Below are 26,886 nucleotides of genomic sequence, written 5' to 3' on the forward strand. Positions count from 1 at the left end.
GACCAATCACAAGCACTGAAATTGAAACTGTGATTAAAAATCTTCCAACAAACAAAAGCCCAGGATCAGATGGCTTCACAGGTGAATTCTATCAAACATTTAGAGAAGAGCTAACACCTATCCTTCTCAAACTCTTCCAAAATATAGCAGAGGGAGGAACACTCCCAAACTCATTCTACGAGGCCACCATCACCCTGATACCAAAACCAGACAAAGACGTCACAAAAAAAGAAAACTTCAGGCCAATATCTCTGATGAACACGGATGCAAAAATCCTCAACAAAATACTAGCAAACAGAATCCAACAGCACATTAAAAGGATCATACACCGTGATCAAGTGGGATTTATCCCAGGAATGCAAGGATTCTTCAATATACGCAAATCAATCCATGTGATACACCATATTAACAAATTGAAGGATAAAAACCATATGATAATCTCAAGAGATGCAGAGAAAGTTTTGGACAAAATTCAACACCCATTTATGATAAAAACTCTCCAGAAAGTGGGCATAGAGGGAAACTACCTCAACATAATAAAGGCCATATATGACAAACCCACACCCAACATCGTTCTCAATGATGAAAAACTGAAACCATTTTTCAGTGATGAAAAGCTGAAACCATTTTTCAGGGCAACAAGACAAGGTTGCCCATTTTCACCACTATTATTCAACATAGTTTTGGAAGTTCTGGCCACAGTAATCAGAGAAGAAAAAGAAATAAAAGGAATCCAAATAGGAAAGAAGTAAAACAGTCACTGTTTGCAGATGACATGATACTATACATAGAGAATCTTAAAGATGCTACCAGAAAACTACTAGAGCTAATCAATGAATTTGGTAAAGTAGCAGGATACAAAATTAACGCACAGCAATCTCTTGAATTCCTATACACTAATGATGAAAATTCTGCAAGAGAAATTAGGGAAACACTCCCATTAACCATTGCAACGAAAAGAATAAAATACTTAGGAATAAACCTACCTAAGAAGACAAAAGACCTGTATGCAGAAAACTATAAGACACTGATGAAAGAAATTCAAGATGATACAAACAGATGGAGAGATATACTATGTTCTTAGATTGGAAGAATCAACATTGTGAAAATGACTATACTACCTAAAGCAATCTACAGATTCAATGCAATCCTTATCAAACTACCAATGGCATTTTTCACAGTACTAGAACCAAAAATTGCACAACTTGTATGGAAACACAAAAGACCCCGAATAGCCAAAGCAATCTTGAGAAAGAAAAACGGAGCTGGAGGAATCAGGCTGCCAGACTTCAGACTATACTACAAAGCTACAGTAATCAAGACAGTATGGTACTGGCACAAAAACAGAAATATAGATCAATGGAAAAGGATAGAAAGCCCATAGATAAACCCCCACACATATGGTCACCTTATCTTTGATAAAGGAGGCAGGAATATACAGTGGAGAAAAGACAGCCTCTTCAGTAAGTGGTGCTGGGAAAACTGGACAGCTACATGTAAAAGAATGAAATTAGAACACTTCCTAACACCATACACAAAGATAAACTCAAAATGGATTAAAGACCTAAATGTAAGGCCAGACACTATAAAACTCTTAGAAGAAGACATAGGCAGAACACTCCATGACATAAATCACAGCAAGATCCTTTTTGACCCACCTCCTAGAGAAATGGAAATAAAAACAAAAATAAACAAATGGGACCTAATGAAACCTAAAAGCTTTTGCACAGCATAGGAAACCATAAACAAGACGAAAAGACAACCCTCAGAATGGGAGAAAATATTTGCAACCAAAGCAACTGGCACAGGATTAATCTCCAAAGTATACAAGCAGCTCATGCAGCTCAGTATCAAAAAAAACAAACAACCCAATCCAAAAATGGGCCAAAGACCTAAACAGGCATTTCTCCAAAGAAGATATACAGATTGCCAACAAACACATGAAAAGATGCTCAACATCACTAATCATTAGAGAAGTGGAAATCAAAACTACAATGAGGTATCACCTCACACTGGTCAGAATGGCCATCATCAAAAAATCTACGAATGATAAATGCTGGAGAGGGTGTGGAGAAAAGGGAACCCACTTGCACTGTTGGTGGGAATGTAAATTGATACAGCCACTATGGAGAACAGTATGGAGGTTCCTTAAAAAAACTAAAAATAGAACTACCATACGACCCAGCAATCCCACTACTGGGCATACACCCTGAGAAAACCATAATTCAAAAAGAGTCATGTACCACAATGTTCACTGCAGCACTATTTACAATAGCCAGGACATGGAAGCAACCTAAGTGTCCACTGACAGATGAATGGATAAAGAAGATGTGGCATGTATACACAATGGAATATTACTCAGCCATATAAAAGAAATGAAACTGAGTTATTTGTAATGAGGTGGATGGACCTACAGTCTGTCATACAGAGTGAAGTAAGTCAGAAAGAGAAAAACAAATACCATATGCTAACACACATATATGGAATCTCAAAAAAAAATATGGCTCTGATGAACCTAAGGGCAGGACAGGAATAAAGATACAGATGTAGAGAATGGACTTGAGGACATGGGGAGGGGGAAGGGTATGCTGGGACGAAGTGAGAGAGTAGCATTGACATATATACACTACCAAATGTAAAATAGCTAGCTAGTGGGAAGCAGCCACATAGCACAGGGAGATCAGCTCGGTACTTTGCAACCACCTAGATGGGTGGGATAAGAAGGGTAGGAGGGAGACGCAAGCAGGAGGGGATATGGGGATATACGTATGCATATAGCTGATTCACTTTGTTATACAGCAGAAACTAACACAACACTGTAAAGCAATTATACTCCAATAAAGATGTTAAAAAAAAAATGGAAGTTTATATTTTTAAGCTTCTTTGCTTTAAAAAAAAAAAACCTGAAAAGGAGAATGAGAAGGAAAGAATGTGTAATAAGATCTAGATTCCTAAATCGACAGATTAAAAAGTATAATCTGTACTCTTTTCAGTTTTAGACTTACTGTTGGTAGGAGAAGAGGGAGAAAAGTACATTATAGGGCTCAGGGTAACTCAGCTTTTCCCCAAATGGCTCACCTCCTGAAGTGAAAGAAGCGGCAAAACACGGGCGAGTCTTTCTGCTGCTCCTTATCCTTTCGGAGGCTGTCCAAGCGACACTCCCGGCACTTGGGCAGCTGCGCAACGATGTTCACGCAAGAGTCGTCCTGCACAAAGGCCTCACAGCTCTGCTGCAGCTTCTTGAGTTTGGCTGGGTCTGTCAAAACCGACTTCCGGGATGGGGCTAGAAAAAAAGATGAAGGAAAATGGGACCTCAAATTTTTAAAAAATCACATCAATATTTGACTGAATTCTATTCAAAAGGTCAGTTTTCCCAAAGGGAGAACTCCTCTTCTCAATTACTGGTTCAACTGTAGTAATTTCTAAAAATGGCTTAATTGAAGACAACTATCAGAACAACTGGAAGTTTTATTCTCTTTATAAAATACATCTCATTTGGTGACTCCATTTGGCAACTTAAAACCCCAGACTCACAATTCCAAGTTAGTGCATACCTCTATTCACAACCCTAGATAAGAAGAATGCTTCAACAGAGGACCGTGCGGAAGTCAACTGTGTCAGTTTTCACACTCAAAAAGACTGGTTTGAGATGTGTTTTCCAAAGCATTCTGCAAAAGCTAACCATTCCAAATGTCACAGGTCCCTTGGCCTATAAGAGTTATCCTCTAGGGCTTCCCTGGTGGCACAGTGGTTGAGAGTCCGCCTGCCAATGCAGGGGACACGGGTTCGAGCCGTGGTCTGGGAAGATCCCACATGCCGCGGAGCAACTAGGCCCGTGAGCCACAACTACTGAGCCTGCGCGTCTGGAGCCTGTGCTCTGCAACAAGAGAGGCTGCAACAGTGAGAGGCCCGCGTACCGCGATGAAGAGCAGCCCCCGCTCGCCGCAACTAGAGAAAGCACTCGCACAGAAACGAAGACCCAACACAGCCAAAAAATAAATTAATTCATTAATTAAAAAAAAAAAGTGTTATCCTCTAAATGCTTCTAAGAGATGCCACTTGACCCTTGACATATCTTCTATTTCCTTCACACATATGTTCCGTTCAAGATTAAGAGCATCGGCTAAAGAGAGGATTTTGATTCTAAGTAAATGCATGTTTTAAGTTTTAACTTGTAATGGGCAGGAGAACTTGAAAGGAAAAGTTAAGATGGTTTCTAAAGAAACAGGGAGAAAAAAATAGAGATGTAACATTAAAGAGCAACCACTGCGTGACACCAAATAACACAGAGAGGAATCCATCTCTAAGTCAAAAGCCTCGAGGTATACAGTGGGCCCTCTACATCCGTGGGTTCAACCAACCATTGATTGAAAATACTACACGACCGACCTGTGGTTGGTTGAATCTGCAGATGCAGAACCTGCAGATGGGAATGGGAAGGCTAACTGTAGGGGACTGGGGCATTTGTGGATTTGTGGTATCCACAGGGGGTCCTGGAACTGATCCCTCTCAGATACTGAGGGACTGTATTTCATATAAAACCGACAGAAAAGACCTATTCTCGGGGTCCAAGGGGGCTAAGAAGAGGAAAGTGGATTCTTAGGCAAACAAAAAACAAAAACACAACTTCTGGGGAACCACTCAAGAGACGGGTGGGAGACGGTGGTAAGTAGTCTTGAAAGAAACTAGAAGAAAGATCTCAAACCAAAGAAGCCTTTAAATAAAATAAGCATCTTTATTAATTACCTTAGAGGTGTTCTAATCTTACCTCTCTTTTAAAGCACGACTAGAGCACACTGTAAAATGCTAAATGGATGCCATCAGGCCTTGACCCCTTAAACATTCTTATTCAGTTAGTGAAAGAGAAGGTAAAGCAAGAAAGGAGGGAAAATAAAGAAATCAGTAGTTCATGATGGAATTTTAATTACTCAGATATTGGAAACACATCATCCTTTGAGTTGGACCAGGTTTTCCCAGACCGAGTCCAAAGATTATCTTATCTGTTCTGCCTGGGCTTAAAAGAGGAAATACCTAGAAATAAGCCAGTTGAACTATCTAAATCTAGCTCTTCAGGGAGGAGAGGAACAGCTGATCCCCATTCAATGACTCAATTCAGAGCAGAGCCACGGGGAAAAAAGCAACACCAACTTCTGAGGAGCCACACATCTACTAAACAGAAAAAGGGCAGCTGTTCAACTCCAGCTTGTTTTTGTTTTCTAACCCCTAAGCAAGCAAGGACACACAGCAGAGGAGCAGTTTCCAGTCGAGTCTCTTCATACCCACAGCAATACTCGTGGAAACAGCACAGAGGTGCTGGCAGGCTTCTGATCACACTGTCTTACTCCTCAGCCAAAAGTCCCAGTAGACAGCATGCACCAGGGTGCGGACTAGGCTTTTCATTTCTCTTGAAATCATTTTAGTTGGAGCACAGCTGCACAACATATTAAGAAAGACAAAGCTGGACTCTGAAACTCACTTCTATACCTATAATGTGCTTACTGGTCCAGAACTTTGTTTTTTCACATATTAAAATAATTTGCCTTAAAAACTAGCTGAATGTGAGGGCTGATGACTCAAAAAGAATAAAGAAATAGAACAGGGACGTGGTTATGAATATTCACTTTCTTCGGGGAGTTACATAACTCCTGAGGAACAGTAGAACCTTATGCAATTAATTTTGTGCAAATTACCAGCTATATCAACTTAAGCCTCAAGAATGAACAAGCTGGGTTAGAAGTATTACTCAGCAAGGAAAGTTGTTTTCCAATTCCTCCAACTCTACTTCAAAAAGACCCCCAAGTCAAACCCACCTCTAGTTTCAGAGGCCTGTAGGAAAAGCTAGAGTGTGGATTATTCAGTTGTTACTTACCCAAATGAATAGCGTTTTTATTAAGTTTTTTTTTCAAGTTAATTTTCCCACACAGCTGACAATTATCAAATCTATTTTTAAACTGTAATAGGCCTGAACCTTTTGACATACTGAAGCCATTTAGTTCTATTAATTCTAGTAAGAGAGCATCTGATAACTACCACCACTGATACTCATCCTCAAACTTAACATAAGCAGTGTGAAATACAGGTGCCATTTTCTCTATAAGAAGAGTGCTTAGTTCTAAATTGTGGGTGCAGCCGGACCTCCCCTTAAGCAAAGAGACTCTGCCTGGTGTTTCAGCACTGTCCTTAAATTCTTTAACTAAAAATCCCTTTTCTAGAGGTGGTGATGCACTTCTCTTTTTAAAAAAATTTCAAATCTGGACTACCTGTGTGAGCATAAAATTTCAATCACTTCCTTCACTCCAACCTGGCTGTCACAGAAAGATAAGTAATAGGCTGAAGATAAAGCAATCATCAGATCACTTTAGATTTTATTTCAAAATTGTTTTCTTACAACCAAAAATTGGGAACCACCTAAGTCATACAGTAAATGCATATAATGAAATCCTTGCAGACTTTAAAATGTTGACAGGCACCTACACTAATGCACTGGGTAAAACTGTTGGTATGAACCCATATGTGTAATAGTTTATCTGTGTTTCTATATACATGGAACTAAGTCCACCAAAATGTTAAAAGTAATCATTTCTGAGAAGATTTAGGGATTTTACTTTCTTCTTTGGACTTTTTTGATTGTACGAACTTTTTCTACAGTCATTTTCCTATTATTTTCTCATAAGGTAAGAAGAAGATATGTACGTACTGACAACCATTTCTTACCTTCTACCAATAAAGATATGCAGAAACACTCACCATTCTGGATTTTATTGTTGCTTCTTGTACAACAGCTTTCAGTATCTACTTTTGCTGAAGACTCCTTTAAATTCTGTGACTGGCAACCTAAAGTTGAAGGTTCTACCTTTTTTTCTACACAACAATTAGGACTATTACTATTGACATCTGCTTTCTCTTCTGGCTTATTTGAAAGGACATCAGATGTGGAAGGTCCATGTTCGAGATGCTTCTGCAGTTCAGGAGTACTGGCAATTTCCAATTCTGCCGTAGAAGAAGCCTTTGTAGGTAAGCACTCCTTAGGAAGGTCAGTCGATGATGGAGGAAAAGATTCCAAGCTGCTTTCCTGGTCAGTGTTTGTCTTCAGCTGGGTATAGTTTCCCTTTGGTTCACTCAGGGTTTTCAAGTCTCCAGTTCCAATCTGAGAGGACTTTGAAGAGAGCAACCCTACTTTGCAGACAACATCTGGTGTTCTCACTATTTCAGGCTTTGTATTTAGACAGGAAGAAAGTTCTGGTAAAATCTGTTTATGACTTCTGAAAAAGAGTAATATGAAAACTAGCATCTAGGACTCTTTTATCTCTTGCCTACCTTCCAAAAATAATTGCTTGGTTCCCTAAAGTAACCAGTATGAAAGAGAAAAGAAAACCGCTTATATGAGAGAATTTATGACAGGTTTCTGTGGGCTGGAGTTAAAAGTAATCAGTCAATGGCTCTGCAAAAATATATTAAACACTAAGAAAAAGATAACCCTAAATCCTATTTGCATGTTCTCATAAATCTTTAACTACTTCAAGTTAGTTCTACTTCTCATAGCAAAATGAACCTCAGCTTTCCCTCAAAACAAACTGAGTATCACATGGAACCAAAATCACCAGCAGCGCAAAACCCTATCTGACTATGAACGTGTTACCAGCCTTAGCACTGGACTATTTCACTTTTGTTTGGTCAGTGATCAAGACCCAAAGCAAAGGGAAGAGCCAGCTGATTACGTACTTGTTCACAGACCAATCTGGTACTCCCTCCACCCCCAATAGGGGCTATCCTGAGAGAAATTTTCTTTCTCCGAAATTCATCCTAAAGTTCTTTCCCCAGCAAAATGCAAAGTCCTTTTTTCCAGTTACACTTGTTTTCCTTCCTCTAACAAAGGATCTCATCCTGGAGAAGTTGTTCTCACTTGAGTACCTATACTAGACATCTTTGCTTGGGTACCACCGAACTTCTTACTGCTCCCTCCTTCTGCTCTGAAGACCACTCCGCCCTCTCTCTGACTGTGTGTGACTATGTGTCCCTCCTTCAAGCTCTCTCCCAAGCAGCCCGCTGTCCTCCCAGTGAACCGATATGCTCATCCACTCTCTCACCTTATTGCAGTGGTCTTCCAAGCCTACCTTTCTACACCAGTCTCTGACCCCTATGTTAGGTTCTTTCAACTGCCTGCACAGGCCACCACTCCTCCTAAAAGAGATCCTTCCCTTAAAACTCTTCTCTCCATTTACCTTGTAGCCACTTTAAATCTCTGATTAAATTTTACATTTCTTATTATCCTCACCTGTAACTTAGTAACTATGCCTCATGACTCAGTATTTTCTCTACTGCCACATTTCTCACCTATACTTGAGGTCTGGCCTGATGAGAACCACTCACTGGAACCCTGTCTCCCTCTTCTCCACACCCCCACTGACCTCAGTCTTCCACATACAACCAATCTGCTCCCTTTTCCTTGAAAGTGGACATCTATTCTCCAGCTGTCTGTAGTATTTCCATTGACCATTCTCCCTGTATCAAGTCAAGAAAGCTCCTCTTTCCTCACACCCCCTTCTTTTCTGTAACCTTTTAAATGTTGTTCTGTATGCCTACTACACTTACCACCTCTGAAGGCACCTGACCAACTTGGAAAGTCTAACCTCCCTGGACAACCTGAGATATACTGGACGGCAGGTAATTACATCAAATTGTAGCTGCACGAATAGTCTCTCTATAAACACTGAATGTAGGGTCAGTCCTGCCACCTGAGCAATGTCAGCTCAGACAGGAAGAACCATGGCGAAAATAACCGTTCTTTGCATTATGATTCAACATCTTTAAATCATAACTACTCACCCTTGAGGAATTTTTGCTCCAAGGTTAGGTGGAGAGTTGGCAGCCTGGGGAGTACTCTGATGTCTCGGGTCCTTACTTGGCGGAGTTGCTGCAGTGCAGCCGAGCAGTATCTCCTTAAAAACTGTTGTGGGAACAGACTGTACAGGACACACACTGGGAGAGGCCTAAAAGATACCAAACCAAACAGATATTAAAAGGAAAGCCCCTAGTTGAGGCATTATGAAATGCTAGGAAGATTCAAGTTTATTTGCTTGGTTTAGTAGTAAACAAGCACACCAACATCACCAAATAAAAAGAACAGGACAGTAGAACAAGTAGTAAATCACAAATTAAGGACTTATACCTGAGAGCTATTAAATAAGTCACTCCAGCTTTTCACAAAACTTGCGTCTTCCTATAAAAGATCACAAGCTGATCTTTTACAGACCTCTGAATCATTATGCCAGGAAAATGCAGCCATGTGGCAATTACTTTACTAATGCAATGCACAGAAGTGAGCTTTTAATCAACAGTCTTCAAATGGTGGCAGCTTCACATGCATTCAGTTCAACATTACTAAGTGCCCACCACGCACTTACTGCGTAGACTGGCAGGAGACCAGACCACATAGGACTCTTGCAGGCAGTGGTGCCTACTGGGTACCAACTTAAGCCTTTACAATGCAATAAAGGTTGAGGACATGGTTCCTGCTGGTATGTGGCTCATCAAGTCACAAAGGTCATCCCAAGCTGCAAAAAATATCAAGTCATGACAGGCCTGTGGGACAAAGTTAGGACACTTGTCCCCTTCCACTTTCGTGTACTTTTAACTTTACAAAAATGTTAATAACGGATCAACTTCTTCCCAGTTTATACTATCCAGTTTATACTTTCCCACCATGGAAAGAGAAGGAAGAGATTAAACTCAACTCCAGACAACTAAACAGTCTATGGCTTAACCAGGTGAAACCCACTGACCATCTTCACCAGCCTCTTCATTATGTGCTTAAATTTAAAGTCACATTGTCCTTTTCAATTGCGTCTCTCTCACACCACAATGACCTTTACATTCACCTTACCAAATCTAAACTTGCAAAATCTTCAAAGTTTCGTCTTCTAGTTACTAACTTCTAAAATTTGATGCAGAACTTCCCTGAGTAAATTTTTAAAACCTCACAATTCTGAATACAGACTATGTAGTCTACTCATGAATCTTTTTCGCAGACATTTACTCTGACAGCCTTGAAAATACTGTCTAGTATATGCTAAATACAAATATCTGAAAAATAAGAATTTACTTAATCACTATTACAGTTTCAGCATAGCTTCCAACTATTTTAACGTATCAATGCTAAATCATCTGATCATATATTACACTACGTTAGCTCAGTTGGTTAAATATTAGCAGCTTAGTGTTCCCCAGAAGGATTTTTGGGGGGAGGCTTTGGCTATTCTAAGGACATCCTTGGGCTAGCCAACTTTACCTCTCTGGACCTCAGCTTCCTAATCCTTAAAATGAGGAAATCAGATATTTTTATTCTGTACAACATCCATGGAACTCCTCGAGCCAAAAAACCCTCCAAGTCATTTCCCATATCCGGTCAATGAACCAGGAAATCCTGCCTCTATTTCCAAAATGTTTCTGGAATCTATAAATTTCTTTCCGGGCCACCATTACCACCATCTTTCCCCTAGACTACTATGTGTATACTACCTGGCCTGACTCCCTTCCATTTTTGCCTAAACCTTTTGCCTCCTATCTGAAATTTATTCTACCACAGAGCAATCTTTATAAAACATAAATCAATCAGATGGTGGCACTCCACTGCCGACAAGAATTCTACATGGTCTGGTCTCTGCCAACCCCTGCCCCTCATCCCACTCCATTTGTTTACAGTGCTCCAACTATACCAGCAGCTTCCTTTCTAGTCTTCAAATGTTCTAAGCTCTTTCTTGCCTGCCCCTTTGCACTTGCTATCCCCCCTGTCTGGGCAGTTTTCATGTGGTTGGCTGGTTCCATCCTTCACCCTCAAATCTGCTCAACTGTCACCTCAGTATCTCTGATCACTCTTTCCAAAGCAGTGTCCCACAAGCCACTGCCTTACGCTTTATTATACTGCCATGTTTCTATCTTTTATTGTACTACCACACTGTGAAAATACCTTAAGTTACTTTTTTTTTTACTGTCCGTCTCCTCACAATGAAACGTAAACCCCTATGGACGAGACCCTGCTCTTGTATCCACTGTTATACCTTTTAAAGCCAGGCACATAGGAGATGCTCAATAAAAAAGGCTGGTGGAATGCATGAATGAATAAACGCTCTTAGCACTTAATATTTCAAAGAGCTACAACTAAGTCTTGTGAGATACCTCAAGAACCAGGCAGTAATGCTCACCAACGTCTAGCACATATGAAGTGTTCAATAAATATTTGTTGGAAAGCAGGATGGAGGAATAGAGGGAAGGGGGGGAGGGCTCTGCTGATTTTACAATGGTGCCTCACCACACCGAGGAAAGGTTTTGTAGCGGAGTGGCAACGACAGCACAGTGGCTAAGAGCATTGGGTTTTGGTGTTAGACCCTGGTTGGAATCCAGTCTCTGACACTTCCTCGCACATTATTTAACCTCTCTAAGCTTGTTTCCTCAATCATAATGAGGAGTAATGAATGACAGTAATGAGAAAAAAGGAGAGTAATGAAGCATACTGTACAGGACTGTGCTTTACCACAGTGCCTGGCACATAGATTAGCTGTCTCAAAGCAGAAAAATATCCTGAAAAGTTTCTCGGTGCAGTCACCATGTGTTAGAATTATCATAACCTGGATGCTTTTCCTTTAAGAAAATGAAGTATATCACTCTACAACTTTACTGAGGTTTAGCTCAACAGGGATAGGGCTCCGATTCCAAAACCCATCTCCACGTGCACACCACTGCATTGGCCTCTGACTTGACAAGGGTCAAAGTTTCTTCTTACCTGAAGAGTTTTCCCTGAAGGTCTTCTATACCAGTCATGGCAATAGTTCCTCCCTGCCAGCAGACGGAGATAATATAATTGAGCGTATAATGATATTCCAGAAAGGACACTGCTGGCTCACACTCCTCAGCAGACTCTCTCAATTAACCAGGCAACGTCCTAACTCTGAGGAATAGTCTGCTAGGCAGAGAAGACCTTCAAGGAGCCAGATGTTACTGGCAAACAGGTTTACCTTATCCAAAAGTATTCATCCCAGCAATCAAGAGTGTTGCAACCTCAACCTAAACTCCTGTCATCCAAAGACCACCAAACTCTTTGCCAGTCCAACACATCTGGAAAGTGCAGACACAGTGAGACGTGCACCAAGTGTGTTACTGTACTCACCTTTCACTCACACATGTAAATGAACTCTCTTTCTTTCCCCACTTCTTCCTTTACCTCTCCATCTCCCCTGAAATCTAGGCTAGGCCAGTGTTTCCAAAAACTTGCCTGATTACAAGGATCACCCAGGATACGGAAAAATATTCACAATATACTGTAAAGGAATCAAGGAAGCTACACAAGAGTATGGCTTTTAGTTTACAAAAAAAAAAAAGCCTCCACGAATATACAGGAAAAAGAAAAAGAAAAAAAACAGGAGGAAGACAGGTATTCCAAAATGTGAATAGTGAGTCTCTGAAAAGTATGATTATGAGTGATGTTTCTTTTCTTTACTATGCTTTTCTGGGTTTCCTAAATATTTTTAAATGAGAATAACTTTTTTTTAAATGTAAGAATCTTTATTTTGAAAACAAGTGCAATATAAAAGGAGAATAACTTTTATAATTAAAAAAATAATAATAATTTCTAAAATGTCAATACCCAGGTAAAAATTTACCATCTCCAAATTCCTTTAGAATGTGAAGATGACTAGGATAGTTCTTAAGAGCTGGAACAGACATTTTTTAAACATCAAATTTATTTCCACATTTTAGATACTGAAGTTAAGGCTCAAATAGGTTGAGGAACTTATCTCCCAACCAAAGTTCAGGCTTTTTTGAAAAACAGCTTCTATTGTGTCCAGTAATCAGTAGCACACAAACCTACTGAGCTGGACAGTATGCTGACAGAGAGCAAAGACACAAGCTCCCTGCCCTTCAAGAGCGTGAGTCAGGAAGAGAGGATCACTTACATACGTATATGTTACCATATTTTACAAGCACCTCCTTCAAGCTTATAAATTTACTTGCTCAACTGCCTATCACATCACTGATAAACTTGACACTTTGAAGAACTGACACCTCCACCAACAGGAGGTCCCCACTGACCCCAGTCCTGCTTGTACCCCAGGTCGATTTCTCCATGATCCATCAGGATGCCATTTCCTCGGGTCTGGTCCCCACCTCAACATAACATCATGTGGCTCTCCTTTTCATCTTACCGAACGTTTACAGTGATGCCTTCTCCATGACAGGCAACATGCAATCAACTTCTCCAAACTGCCCTTTATTACCTCTACGCAAGACTGTTAACAATTTATCCAGTACAAAACCTGACAGGTTACCGTTCTGCTCTGTTTCTCTTTCAGCTTCTAATACCACGGATTACTTGACAGTATCCCCTGTGAGTCTGCCTCTAAGGGGCAATAATCACTTGCCTGACATCCTCAATTTACAGTCCTTACTACATTACTTCCCCTTCGTAAACTTTAAGGCAAAATGAAAAGGTGGTAATGCTAATTTCCGTAATTACCTCTTCATTCTTTCCTGAACCACCTGAGGTCAAGCCTACACATTTGGAAGGAAGACAGAGGTATTAGATATCCTGGTTTACAAAGTTTCTCATCTAGTATCAAAGTTCCTGTGGCCTGTGCACAGGCTTTAAGACTCAGGAAAGCCAGTCACCTTAGCCGCCCAGATCGCTTAGTATTTGTGTAGCACGTGCTTGCTTCGGTTCTAGTTGATGCAGTCCAGCCTGCCCTGATCCAGAGCCGTAGATGCGTTCACTGACCCTGACCCATTCTCATGCCGTCTCTCCTTGCCCTGCCCCCACCCAGGCTCCAAAGTTCCCTCTACAATGCTGCCAACAATCTTAATATCCACTTGATCAATTTTAAAATTCTAAACTCCAGGGACTTCCCTGGTGGCCCAGTGGTTAAGACTCCGCGCTCCCAATGCAGAGGGCCCAGGTTTGAGCCCTGGTTGGGGAACTAGATCCCGCAAGCCACAACTAAAGATCCCACATTCTGTAACTAAGACCTGGTGCAGCCAAATAAATAAATATTTTTTAAAATAAATAAATAAAATAAAATAAAATTCTAAACTCCAGCCTGGAGCAGAGCATCATAAAGGCGTTTTTGACAATTGTAACACGGTAAACTTTCCATGTACCACAAGTGCATTTGGATACCTAAGTTGTGAGAAAGGTAATCTGTACTGTAATAGGACCTAAGGATTCAACTCACTTAAAAAAGAAAAAGCCTTAAGTTTCTTTTTTTCCCTCCAGATTTCAAAATTTGACCCTGTCATTTATACCCTCCCTTGAGAAGTCTACCCCAGTCCCCCATTCCCTCATTAGGCTAGTCTGTCTAGGTTAATCTTTTGGGAATTCTGAATAAAATTGCCCCATTGTGTACACTGTGATGTCCTGAAGACGTGTACGAGTAATTACAAAGCATAATAAATTAGGGAATTTGACCTAGTCTGGGATATAGTTTAAAATGATTGTAGAGGTGTTAGGTATGGCTTCCTGGAGGAAGCAACATCACATTAGAAAGATAAATGGGAGTTAATTAGAGTGAAGATAGGATTAGAAGAGAAACGAGAACAGTGAGTCCTAAGGTTGGAGAAAGCATGAGGACTTGAAGAGCTAAAGAAGGCCAGCTTCTCTACAACAGGGAGGAGAGGGAAAAGCCGACAGCCTTAAGTTTCTCGATCCAAATCCTATTTCAGGATAGAATTAAATCCAGTACTTGAACTCAACAGTGCCATTCACAGAAGCCTGTAGTTTTCTAGGCAGAAATTAGTAATGGCAAACCAACCACTTCCTTCAAAAAGTGAGTACGTTTGTTCACCCAATCATAAATGACCAATCAAACCTCTCAGTTATTGAGGTGGGAGTCCTATTCCAACACCAAGTTACTCAGAATTCTAAGGTTCCTCCCTTCTTCTCATGCAAGGCATTCTTCTGATTTGACACACACAACTCAATTTATCTTCAAAAATACCTCCATATGGTGAAACTGTCAAATCGATTGACAATTTTCAGGAAACATCGAAACTAAAAACTTTTTCTTGACAAAAACAGTGAACCAGAAACTTATATTATCTCCATCTGCTTGAGTATAGAAATTACGGCCAAGATCTGGGACTAGCAAAGAGCAGACACAACAGCACAGAAGAGCAGAGAAGACAGCTTTATTACCACTAAACAAACTGGCCATGCACCGTGAGAATTAAAGAAAGGTTTACACAAGTGACAAAAATAAAGCAAGGTTACCTCAGAGCAAGATTTTGCTTGTTTGGAAACCAGGCTTCCATTATTCTCAGAAGATTTGCGTTTTACAGCCCCAATTCTTGTAGAGTTACCTAAAATATTTAAAAACAGGTAAGTTGGCATCCCTGTTTCTCTTAATGTGAGAAGGATAAAGGGGAAAGGAGAACAAAGATTTTAATCAAACAATGTATCTTACCACATGTCACAAAGTTATCATGTACAACTTCAACATGAATCAGTGATGGATCGACAATTTTCAGTGCTGGAATCTTAAAAACAAATAAATAAAACAAAGATACTGGGAAATTTAAAAAATGCTTAGGAACACACCAGAAATTAGCTCTATCAACATAACAGTAGGGGCTTCTGGGACTTCCCTGGTGGCACAGTGGTTAAGAATCCGCCTGCCAATGCAGGGGACACGGGTTCGAGCCCTGGTCCGGGAAGATCCCACATGCCACGGAGCAACTAAGCCCGTGCACCACAACTACTGAGCCTGCGCTCTAGAACCCACAAGCCACAACTACTGAGCACGTGTGCCACAAACTACTGAAGCCTGCGCACCTAGAGCCTGTGCTCCGCAACAAGAGAAGCCACCATAATGAGAAGCCCGCGCACCACAACGAAGAGTAGACCCTGCTCGCCGCAACTAGAGAAAGCCCGTGTGCAGCAGTGAAGACCCAATGCAGCCATAAATTAATTAATTAATTAAAATTTATTTAAAAAAACAAACAATAGGGGCTTCTTACATATAATTTCTTTTTAAAATAATTGTGATTTTTTTTCTACTCTGATATTTTAATACAAAATAATAAAGGTGTTTAGCTCCTATAAGATACTATAATTCCTTTTTATAATTATCTTTCCCTGTCAAGTTATCTTACACACAATTATCATCATCCTTACCTCCTCACAGTTGACTTGAAGAGTTTTTGATGTTGGGTTTCCATTTACAATGGTTGCAGAAAACCACTGAGTAGATGGGTCCAAGCTATAAATTTTTACTTCTGAACCAACTAAGTTTTTGTCGCCTTAAAAAATAAAAATTAAAAAAAATCCTTAGAGCAATATGCATTATCTCCCAACAGCACCATTATCCAGGATAATCTTTTCCCAAATCTTTAAAAATGCAGTAGACAAAAAGTAAACATTAAAAGATACTGCTATAAATGCAAGAAGACAGACATTTCAGCAAAGCTAGGAGAAGATTTAAACTGCCTATTTTTAACCTTCACTTTTCTATTGATTTATCTTAGACATGCAATATATTTATTCTAGCATTTGTATCAGACCATGTAGTATCAGATAACACATTGAGACGTAACTCATTCTCCTATGCAGAGTTTTAGAGGATACAAATTTAGGAACCTCAGCAAAACTGCTAAGTCTGATAAAATACTTACAATTGTGAAATTGACCAAGAAAGTCAATAACAGTAAATGGCAAGATCAAGATTACCAAATTAACGTTTTATTAATTTTATAAGACTGAAATTCCAAACATATCAAATTCCATGTCAAAATACAGCTGAGCTTGTTTCATATCTACTTCACTTTTATAGTCTTCACATGATCCCTGAGCTTTCCAAATTTCAGAGACTTTAGAATACATTACAGAATAAATAAAGTCCTCCACTCATCTAGTTGCATGGGAAAAGCAGCAAAAGAATTTCTAACAAATTAGCATTTTTAATGAGCAAATGAGTGAGAAGGGCTAAAACATAGCTTCTTACCTTGTAAAAGATGGCTTTCATCCAAATGTTTCACAATCAAAGCTTGAAATTCTTTACTGACATTCTGATTATCGATAAGTGAAAGTCGAAGATTGTTTACATCCTGAAAAATGGAAAATCATTACATTTTAAGGTAACAAGTAAGAAGAGTTGTTTAAATTCCAGTGGATATTTCAATCAGTTTAATCACAGGGATTAAAGTAGTGTCAATTAGCCATTTGATGGCAGCAAACCATTGCAACTCCAATGAATTAGACTGGTCAAATAGTAGGAAACCATCAAACCATCACAAATATAAGGCAGACAGAAGTGAAGTCACCCCAAGCTAAGAGGAAGACAGATACTAAGAGTGGCTCAAATTTTAAATACAATAAGCAAACAACCTAGCTAGTCAGTTGATGTCAAAAATACTCTGTATCCCAAACTCTATGGATTAGGGAAATCACAGCTCCAAATGCAAGGGGCAAAAGACACATACATAGAAATCACTTAGATCCACAGTGTCAATTCATTGAAATTGCTGTTTTTAACAAACATCATTTCACACAGATTCATTTACCGTAACTAGAATTCCAAACGTATTCTTGTTTACGAAGGGGGCCGTGGGGGTGAGGAAGGACAAAATCTGAATGAATAGCGTTAAGCCTTCAGCAAGCCAGTTTTGAAACATTCAATTCTTGGCAGCTCTATTTTTGGCACTATTCCACAGTGCTCTGGCTTTGTGTGTACACTCAGTTATGATAAATGTATACAGACTGTCAATAGGAGGAACCTGCCAAACCCAAACTGTATAGCACAGAAGCCCTTCCAATATCAGGCCTTCATGCTTTTCTGCATGTGAAATGGGTACACAGTGGCCAAAAACAGTTCATCCATTTCTCCCATTGGAAAGAACAGTCTTTTAGAGAGGCCATGCTGGAAAAATTTCTTAAGCCAAATAACATTAGACTTAAACTAGGGGTTTCATAAGAGCTCAACATTAATAACCAAAACGGGCCATGTGTTTTTTTTTCCATGCTACTGCAATTTCAAAAACTTTAAATGTGTTCTTCAATTCCTACTACAAGGTAAAATATCATGTTAATCGGGCGAGCCACAAAGGGCTCTTAAATAAATAAAACTTACTGACCTTTTTCAACCTCAAGAAACAAAACTGAAAAGGTTAATAAACACATGAAAGATATAAAACAGAACTGTCCCGAAAACAATGCTAAGAAGTAAAAACTACTCTACTGCTCAGTGAAGCAGACATCCACAGCCCCTGCTGTATGTTCCTTGGTCCTTAAGAGCAGTCATTCTGCCTTTTAATGTAGGAAAAATATCAAGATGCCTATCTGACATATGAAGATAACTTGTATCTGCAATTAAGTAAAAGCATCTTCCTCTGTTCCATTTACTTAAACATTATAAAATAGGGTTCAGAGTGTGAATCTTGTTTTCACTCACTTTGAGGACATGGAAGTAAAAGTAAGACTTGAGTAGAGAAAAGTTAATGCCAAGGCCCAGCAATGGCAATGACCCTTGGTCCTAAACTGTCTTTTAGCAAATAAACTGGTTTAATTGTTCTACAGGCCATAGAGACAAGTCAGGTCACAAAACAGAAGTGGGTAAAGGGGATTACTAAGCTTCACAAATGACATATAAAAAAACCAATGTTATTATAAGACCAACATTATTCCCAAGGTAGTGATCTGTGGCGGTAATCTGTGTGTTCTTCCCCTCCCTCCCAACATTTTTATAATAAAGGAAAAAATCACACACGAGCAAGACCCAAGAGCCTAAATGTTGTGAACAAAAAGTGGGAGTTCTGCAAGCTAACTGGAAAGAATATGAACACACACACACACACACACACAATTCACATTGTTTGTGGTAGTTACGTTAAGTCACCACAAACACTGAATTAGTGAATACTGAACCATTCCTAGCGGAAAGATGGGGTTAGGTTCCTTCAAGCCTCTGGTCACAACATTGTCGTCAACCAATCAATACATAACCTTGTTTTATGTGTTTCGGTTGAAAATCCCACTATTTAGTATATATTGCTGCAATACTAACCTCGAACCCATGGCCACTATACCTCACGGCTGAATGAAGCTTATCTAACACAGGTATTTTCTGCCTAAGACACATCACAGCCTCCTTGCACTTAGGGACACTAGAGAGCACTTCAGCACTACCCCTGGGGGCCATTTTAAACAGTGAGATCACCAACAAAAAAGCACAGAAATGCAGTGCTAAATAGACCTTGAAAAGGACACTTGTTTACAGTAGAAGAGAGGAAATAAGAAGGCAGAATGTCACCTTATTCAACCTAAGCTGGGAACATGTGTCAGACAACTGAAAATTTTCACCACTCTGCACACGTCTGTGAATGACCATGAAAGCACCAAAGTACTGATTGGGGGGTTACAAATATATTTTAGCAAGTAAGCAAGTTCCCAAATACAGAATCCTTAAATAATCAGGACTGACATATACGTATACAGATATATGTATATATATGAATGATAGTCTTACAAATTATCTTCATATCACCTAGGTGTTTCTATACACACACATCATCAACTGTAGTACGTTTGTCCTTCCAACCCCAAATAAACAGTACCAACCCAACGGCTAACACTGCGCAATGATGTCTGACAACTTAGCTGCTCATAAGATGGGTCCTTTTCTCTGTTAGATATCTGAATTAGAGCAACCAACATCAATATGTTAGTTCTCATATCAAAGGAGTCTGTATTTCTATTTTTAGGGTTTAATATTGTTTCCGTGTTTTACCTGTATAGGCTTTAAAAGGTCTTTAGAAAGAAATACTCTTTGTTGATCTCCTAAAAAGCGAATAGACGTTATGGATCCCAAACCAGCTTTGTCCAGCAGAGATCTGTACATCTGAAACAAAAGAAAATGTTTTGGCACCATAACTGTGTCAGCATAATTCTGAAAATGGGGACTGGCAATTTTCCATACACGTGGAAAGAGATAAAGCCATTCAGTTGTTTATTTACTACCAGTATCTCAATAATAACTATTTATGCAACCACAACAGGAGCACGTAATTTTTATCCAGAATCAATAATTTAAATGAGATACACATTTGAGAGTCATTAACATATAGGTCTGGGTCCACAGATGTATGGTTTTCCCCAAATTTATGCAAAATATTGCTTTATGTACATTTCTGTGGGGAGACAGGGCCATGTTTTTAGCAAATTCTTAACAGATGGGGGAAAAAATACAAAGAGAAAACTACAACTTCAAACAAAACCCGACATCACTCAAAAATCTCCAGCAGCTCTTCTCACCCATGGGCAAAATCTTAACTTTGCTCATACGGGCATGCAGGCCCTTCACAAGCTGGTCAGCCTTTCAATCATCCTCTCAGCCTTTCAGCTATCCAATCTGCCCCTTCCTCCTTCAAGCCCCAGCTCATGTCTCAAATAGCCTGAACTGTCCTCTCCTGATCACTATTTTCCTTTAACTGCACCAGACTTATGGTGTGGAAATGGCACAATCATATACTGACTGCTAGCATCTTTAAAGCCAAAGAAATATGAGCCAGAGGGAACCTTAAAGATCATGAGACCAAAAGTGGAAACCCTTACAGGGGCCAGGCAACAGCTACTTTTCAGCTTCAGCCTACTGTTGCGATAAGGAATTGCTATGAGGCTCCAGTGTTGCCGTATCTTGCCATTTTTCCAAGAAAAACTGAAACTCTAGATTTTTAAGGACATTCTCTACATTTTTTAAATGTAGACAACTAATTTAGATTTTCTTAAAACACTGTGAGGGTCAAACCAAAAAGATTTGTATGTCTGTATATATCTGCTGGTTTCTAACCACTGACCTAGATGTTCCCCACATGACCTCCACCCCCGACTTTTCAAGTGAAGAAACTTGAGGCCCAAGAAAGTCAAGGGTCAGAGTTGCAGGGCTCCTAGCAGGGCTGACAGGAGGTCCTGGGGGTTTTTCTGAATCTTCTACACTGTCATATCTCTGTACTATTATTTTCCAGAGGACCAAATATAGGCATTACGTATAGATTTTCCCTGTTTCACTCATAACGGGTGAAATACCCTCTTCTCAGGAGTTCAAATAAGCCCGAGTTTTACTCACTATCGCAGGCCACTGAACAATTCGCTCAGAAACTTCAGGAGACTTTCGTTCAGCCAAAACCAAGTTATGTTCCACTAAAAAGGCTCTCCTTAGAAGGCTGTAGACGTCTATCCATCTTCTCTTCCTCCAAGATTCCCCATCAAACTCCACACACACCTAGACAAACAGAATTGAAGGAAAGCAGACTTGATTAACAAAAATAAACATGAAAAATGCCTAAGTTGAATTATACCCTCACCATTCTACTCGAGTCTTGTATCTGAATATGCTGCCCCCGACTCCTGCTCTCTTACTTCCCTTCTAAACCCACAATAAACTAACCATATCTGTTAGTCTAACCAACAAGCTTTGGCTCCCAAACCACTTTGGGAAGCAGAGTCAAGGGATATGGAGACCAGTCTCTGCCCTCAAAGTAACCTCTGGGAAGCCTTAACAAAAAAGAACCCCCACATAGAAGGTTTTTACATATGTTAATTAGACATCAGAGCTTTGAGAATTGAAAGACAGAAATCTGAAACCCAAAGTACTTCTCGCAGGGCATTGTAATTCTATGTTGACATTGTCAGTGAGTTTAAGATGACCGCCCATCAACACAATCCACCACTGGCTTCCAAATCCCTCTGGTAGCAGCAGGACTCAGCACAAGGCACTTTCAACGCTTTGAGTTGAATAAACTGGGAAATTTATCTCAGAGTTTGAAATCCAAGACAACTTTGCTATATACAGAAACAAGTAATTGACACAGGACCCCAGAATTTTCCAAAACTACCTCTAACTTCTTACATGAAAATTAAACTACCTTTAAAATACTATTTTCCAAGTAACTATGAAGTTTTCTGCTTCTGATCTGCAAAATACCTTTTAGCCCTAAAGTTAAAACCCTTATAATTTGTACAGATATTTTAAAACATAAAAAAAGAATTCAGTCCAAAAGTGGGTCTCTGACAGTAACCCATAAGTAGGAATCAGTCACAAAACCTTAAAAATCATATAAATGTACCAAACACCTTAGCTTCCTTAACCCATTATGAATATGCTACCCTTTAATTTACTCTAAGTCTTTTAAAATGTTTCTTATGTTTTAACTGAGATACAATAAACTCCCTCAATATTCAGTGTAAAAATCACTATTTTAATTTGATTTAAAAGCTCTCCTCTTAATAGAGTGATGTCTCATTTCTGGTTTCAAAGAATTAGTGAATAAATCTATCAATACTTCATAATTTCATAGACAATCGTATCTCCCTTTTCAACCTTTAACTTAAAAAAGTTTATTTAATTTCCATTTATTCATCAGAACCCAATTCAAAAATCCTTTCCTCAAGGAAGCCTTCCCTTACCAAAGAGCCCCCCTCTCTCCCAAGAGAAGTCCCTTGCTAATTGTACTCAAAACTCTGTACTCTTCCTTCCTAGCACTAATCCACATTTTGAATTATTTATTTATGGTTAACTGATTGACATATTAAAAACTCTAATCGGTCAAAGTCTGTCTTCTTTTACTTACCATGTATTTCATCAGTCAGTACTCAAATACTTGTTGAATGAATAAATTTCTCTCTGAATTGGGCTCTTACCGTGTTTCTCTCATCCATTTGGAAGGCAGGAAGTTCCCAACTGATATACCACTAGCCTCAATCCCAAACTTTTCCAGTTTTATGGCTATAGACTATCAATCTTTAAAATCAATATAATTTGAGACCCATCCTATCCTTCTCCCCCAACCACAAAATATGCACCCCTAATTTCCTAGGCAACTTCCCCTGAGAAGCTGCATATCTTCTTGGTATGGCAGGCTTTTAACCTTGCAGTTATCACAGAATAAGTGTAAATGTGTTAAGCACCTACTATGTGACAAGGCCCTGCGTACTCTACCTTGGTTCTGTGTATTCCATCCATCACCATAACCAACCAGTGGTCCTTCACATCGGGCTTCAGAGACTGCCTATCTTCCTTTCTGTTTGCCTAGCCACAGAATCCAGGTCCTCCGACATCTCCCCTAGTCTTTTTGCCCCACAGCACATCAACCTCAAACCCAACTAAGCTTTGGATGACAGTTTTCCCATCAATGTAGTGTAAGAGGAATGCACATCTACAACATCAGAACCAGAGAGATCTGGGTTTGAATACCAGCTATGTTGAAGCTTTCTTAGAATGATTTTACATGCATAAAATAAAATATGTAGGATTACAAAGGAAACCAATTAACTGTACCAAGGTCAAGAAGCTAAGCTCTCTGAATCTTGTGTTCTGGTAGCTTCAAAATGAAAGTACTAACACCCACCCTTCACTGAATTGTTAGGTAGATTTTAAAGGCAATTTATGTTAAGTATCTGGCAAGGAGACTAGGTAGTTTTAAGACCTCCATGGTAATTCAAATCTTAATTTATCAGAGTATCACTTCTTCAGTTAGGAATGGGAGGAGGAAGACTTCAATATGATTATCTAACATCTACTCAGAAAAAAAGTAATCTAAGATCTTAAGTGGCTTCCCAAAATGTATGCAATATCACAGTTCTTATCATATCTATAAGCTAACTATAAAGCTTATGATCAACCCTAAACCAAATTTTAGACAAGGTCCCTCTTTATATCTCAATTTTTTTAATATAAATTTATTTATTTATTTATTATTTATTTTTGGCTGCATTGGGTCTTCATTGCTGCGCACAGGCTTTCTCTAGTTGCAGCGAGTGGGTGCTACTCTTTGTTGCGGTGCGCGGGCTTCTCACTGTGGTGGCTTCTCTTGTTGCAGAGCACGGACTCTAGGCACGAGGGCTTCAGGAGTTGTGGCACACGGGCTCAGTACTTGTGGCTCACAGGCTCTAGAGCGCAGGCTCAGTAGTTGTGGTGCACGGGCTCAGTTGCTCTGCAGCATGTGGGATCTTCCCGGACCAGGGCTCGAACCCGTGTCCCCTGCATTGGCAGGAGGATTCTTAACCACTGTGCCACCAGGGAAGTCCCTATATCTCAATTTTTGAGTAATCTGAAAATTAAGTTTAGTTCTTTAAAAATAAATAATAATACTTTGAAGTATTAGGTTGTGTTGGTCAAAACTTCACATTTAAAAAGATGACTTTTTAAAAAATATAATGAAACCAACAAGTTGTGAGCTTTCTTAAACATTCTTTAAAAGTTTCCTGTTTATCATAACCACATATCTTTCATTTGTGCCTTGAGGTCTGAAGTTCTATATATGAGGACACCCCCCCCAACCAAAAGCCTCTTTTACAGAAATTTCTATTTAAAAAAAAACAACGGTAAGAATTCAAATTCAGGGGGAACTAATGTGATTTGACCAAGCTCCTGCAAAGTGACAGATACTAGTTCTCATTCTAAATTGTGTTCTTTCCTCCACAATCCCTTGCTCCACAAAGGAGATGTTATCTGTGCTGTCTGACTCCAAAGGCCAGAAAAAGGCCTATTAATTACAACTTACTACCTATAATTTCCAAATTTCCTATTTAAAATATAGGGCATTTTGTAAATACGTGCCTATTAGCCTATAAAATTTCTTGACCAGATGTTGGATATTTCAAGTTAATTATTTCAAGCTGTTCTTCCCAGAAGAATAAACCTCTTTCCTTTAAGATATATGAATTAATATTATCTAATCAAGCTAACCTCAAAACCTCCACTTTTAGTATACACTAATCTTACCTAAGTATATGATTATGAAAACTATCAGAATGGCCAAGTAAAATGTTTCCAAGTTTAAAAGTAGGCACTTACACACAATGGCATGGTTTTTAATCACAAAGTTTTTAATGACATATCTACTCTATGCCCAGTGCTACTGTACAGAATACCACTTATTTCACTACTTCACAAATTAGGAATTCATTCATTATGCTTCTATTTATGTCTTCTTACACCTAGACTCTTGTCTAAAATCCCAGAGTCTAGCATTCAATTATAGGGGTAAACAGTTTTTATTACACTGTGCTAAGAGTTTCTCATTTTACATGGGTTGACTGTCAACAGAATCCACCAACATTCAAGTTTCAACTGTATGCAAGGATGAAAAAACTAGGCATTGATTGGTCAAGGCATCCAATTGCCAAAAAGGGCTTTAACAGCAGGAAATGGTACATATAGTTGGCAAATACTACTCATCTGCTAAGGACATCCCAAAGAACTAAGAAGGGGCAGAAGACTCAAGGAAAAAGTAGGTTCAAAGCAAGGAAAAAACCTAGACAAACAAGTTGGGGAAGGAAGGCATTCCCAGCATGCATAAGGAATAAAGCCAGTTAGGAAGCAATCTGCCTCACACTCAAACAGAGTAGCATAAAAATAAGGTTAAAGAAGTCCTTATAATCACACCTAATTAAGATCTGTTGTTATCCCAGTTAAAGAGAATGCCAATGGTCCATCGGAAGATAATTTCTAAACTGCTTTTCTATATACAAGTAACAATTTTATGATTCCTTCATTTGTTCAAATATTTTAGCAAAAACTACATGCCAAGCAATGTTCTCAGTGCTGGGGATACTGAACCCAGCAAAAGAGAGTTGCTCTAACCTCACTCTTATTAAAGCCTAGTGTTTAAGATCTGGAGACAAACTTGGTCAAGTTATTTAACTTGTTTAAGCCTCAATTTCTAACACTAAAAAATGTGGTTTACTATCTAGGATTTTTGTGAGGATTAAATGAAAGTATTTACTGCATGATAAGTATCTATTATGTCTTCACCTAACTTATTTGTAATCAACTACTAAACACTGTATCTGAGTAAGTGACTTTGTTACAAAGTCTTTCTCTAGATGAAACAAAGTTAACAAGCCTTGGTCTCATTAATTTCAACCTCAACTAAGGAAGCAGGTCAGTCTAGACAGACTTGTACTTCTGTCAGTACTAAAACAGTTGCACACTACTTGAATTTCATTCATTCATATTCATTGCAGTCCCCCAACCCACCCCCAAAAACTCAACATCCCTAAGCCCAGGTCTTAGGCATTGTCTTAGTTACTCAGTTCCTGCCTGCATCCCGCCAAACACAATTGGTTTCAATGTTTCAAAAACTGTGTTTTTGCTAACACAACATGCCCTTAAACTTAAACCAATTACTTTATCTGCTACTCAATTAAGGAATACAGCAATAAATCATGATTGGAAAAGAGACACTGAGTAGATTTCTTACATGAGGGCTGAGTTGTGAAGTCTGTAGGTAAAGCAAAAAATCCACTATAGTCAAAATTGTTCTTGAATTAAAATCCCCGTCGCCTCCAGGTTAGGCACCTCAGTGCAGTGGAAGACACACAGCCAACTATGCAAGTCTAGACAAGATTTCCTTTCCTAAATCTATTTCTTTATTCTGAAAATGAAGATATCACCACCACTTCAAAGGCTGGGTGTGGGGGAGATGTGGAGATTAAAAAGAACACACATAAAGGACCTCCTAGATTCCCTTCCTAACCCAACAGGTCCGCAATCACTGCTGAGTAAGGAAACACCTAGTCTCTCATCATCTGCCAAAGAACTAAAGACTGTAAGGATTAATCTTGTTTCCACTCAAAGCGGGTAAAAACAAACGCACTAGAGAGAATTTTACTTGGCAGGTGAAATAAAGCGCCACAACTATGACTGAAATCTACTACACAAAGCCCATTTTATTGAGAAAGATTATTAGCCTAAGCAAATAGGCTGTACCACATTACCTTCTTTCTGTAAACATCAAAACGCACCTTGCTAGGCGTGAAACCAAATTTCACAGTGTATGACAGGAGTCCTCTGGTGGCAGAGCCTCTGATCAGGGAGCACGATGATTAAGAAGGTGGGCTCAAGGGTC

General features: G+C 39.3%; 1 protein-coding gene across 3 annotated transcripts in view; it reads right to left on the reverse strand.

The window, feature by feature from the left end:
* Positions 1–26,886, reverse strand: part of KDM3A (lysine demethylase 3A) — a 53,955-nt gene that overhangs the window by 25,093 nt on the left and 1,976 nt on the right. For all 3 annotated transcript variants that reach the window (XM_082426763.1, XM_082426764.1, XM_082426765.1), the window contains exons 3-11: positions 21,102–21,257; positions 19,767–19,877; positions 16,986–17,088; positions 16,160–16,284; positions 15,450–15,522; positions 15,257–15,345; positions 8,827–8,990; positions 6,748–7,262; positions 3,079–3,283 (exon numbers count right to left, since the gene is read on the reverse strand). In XM_082426763.1, the coding sequence (XP_082282889.1) occupies positions 3,079–3,283; positions 6,748–7,262; positions 8,827–8,990; positions 15,257–15,345; positions 15,450–15,522; positions 16,160–16,284; positions 16,986–17,088; positions 19,767–19,877; positions 21,102–21,257 (1,541 nt within the window). The remainder of the gene's footprint in view (positions 1–3,078; positions 3,284–6,747; positions 7,263–8,826; positions 8,991–15,256; positions 15,346–15,449; positions 15,523–16,159; positions 16,285–16,985; positions 17,089–19,766; positions 19,878–21,101; positions 21,258–26,886) is intronic.

The sequence above is a fragment of the Balaenoptera physalus genome (genome assembly GCF_965194825.1).
Source record: "Balaenoptera physalus genome assembly, chromosome: 15".
Taxonomy (NCBI): domain Eukaryota; kingdom Metazoa; phylum Chordata; class Mammalia; order Artiodactyla; family Balaenopteridae; genus Balaenoptera; species Balaenoptera physalus.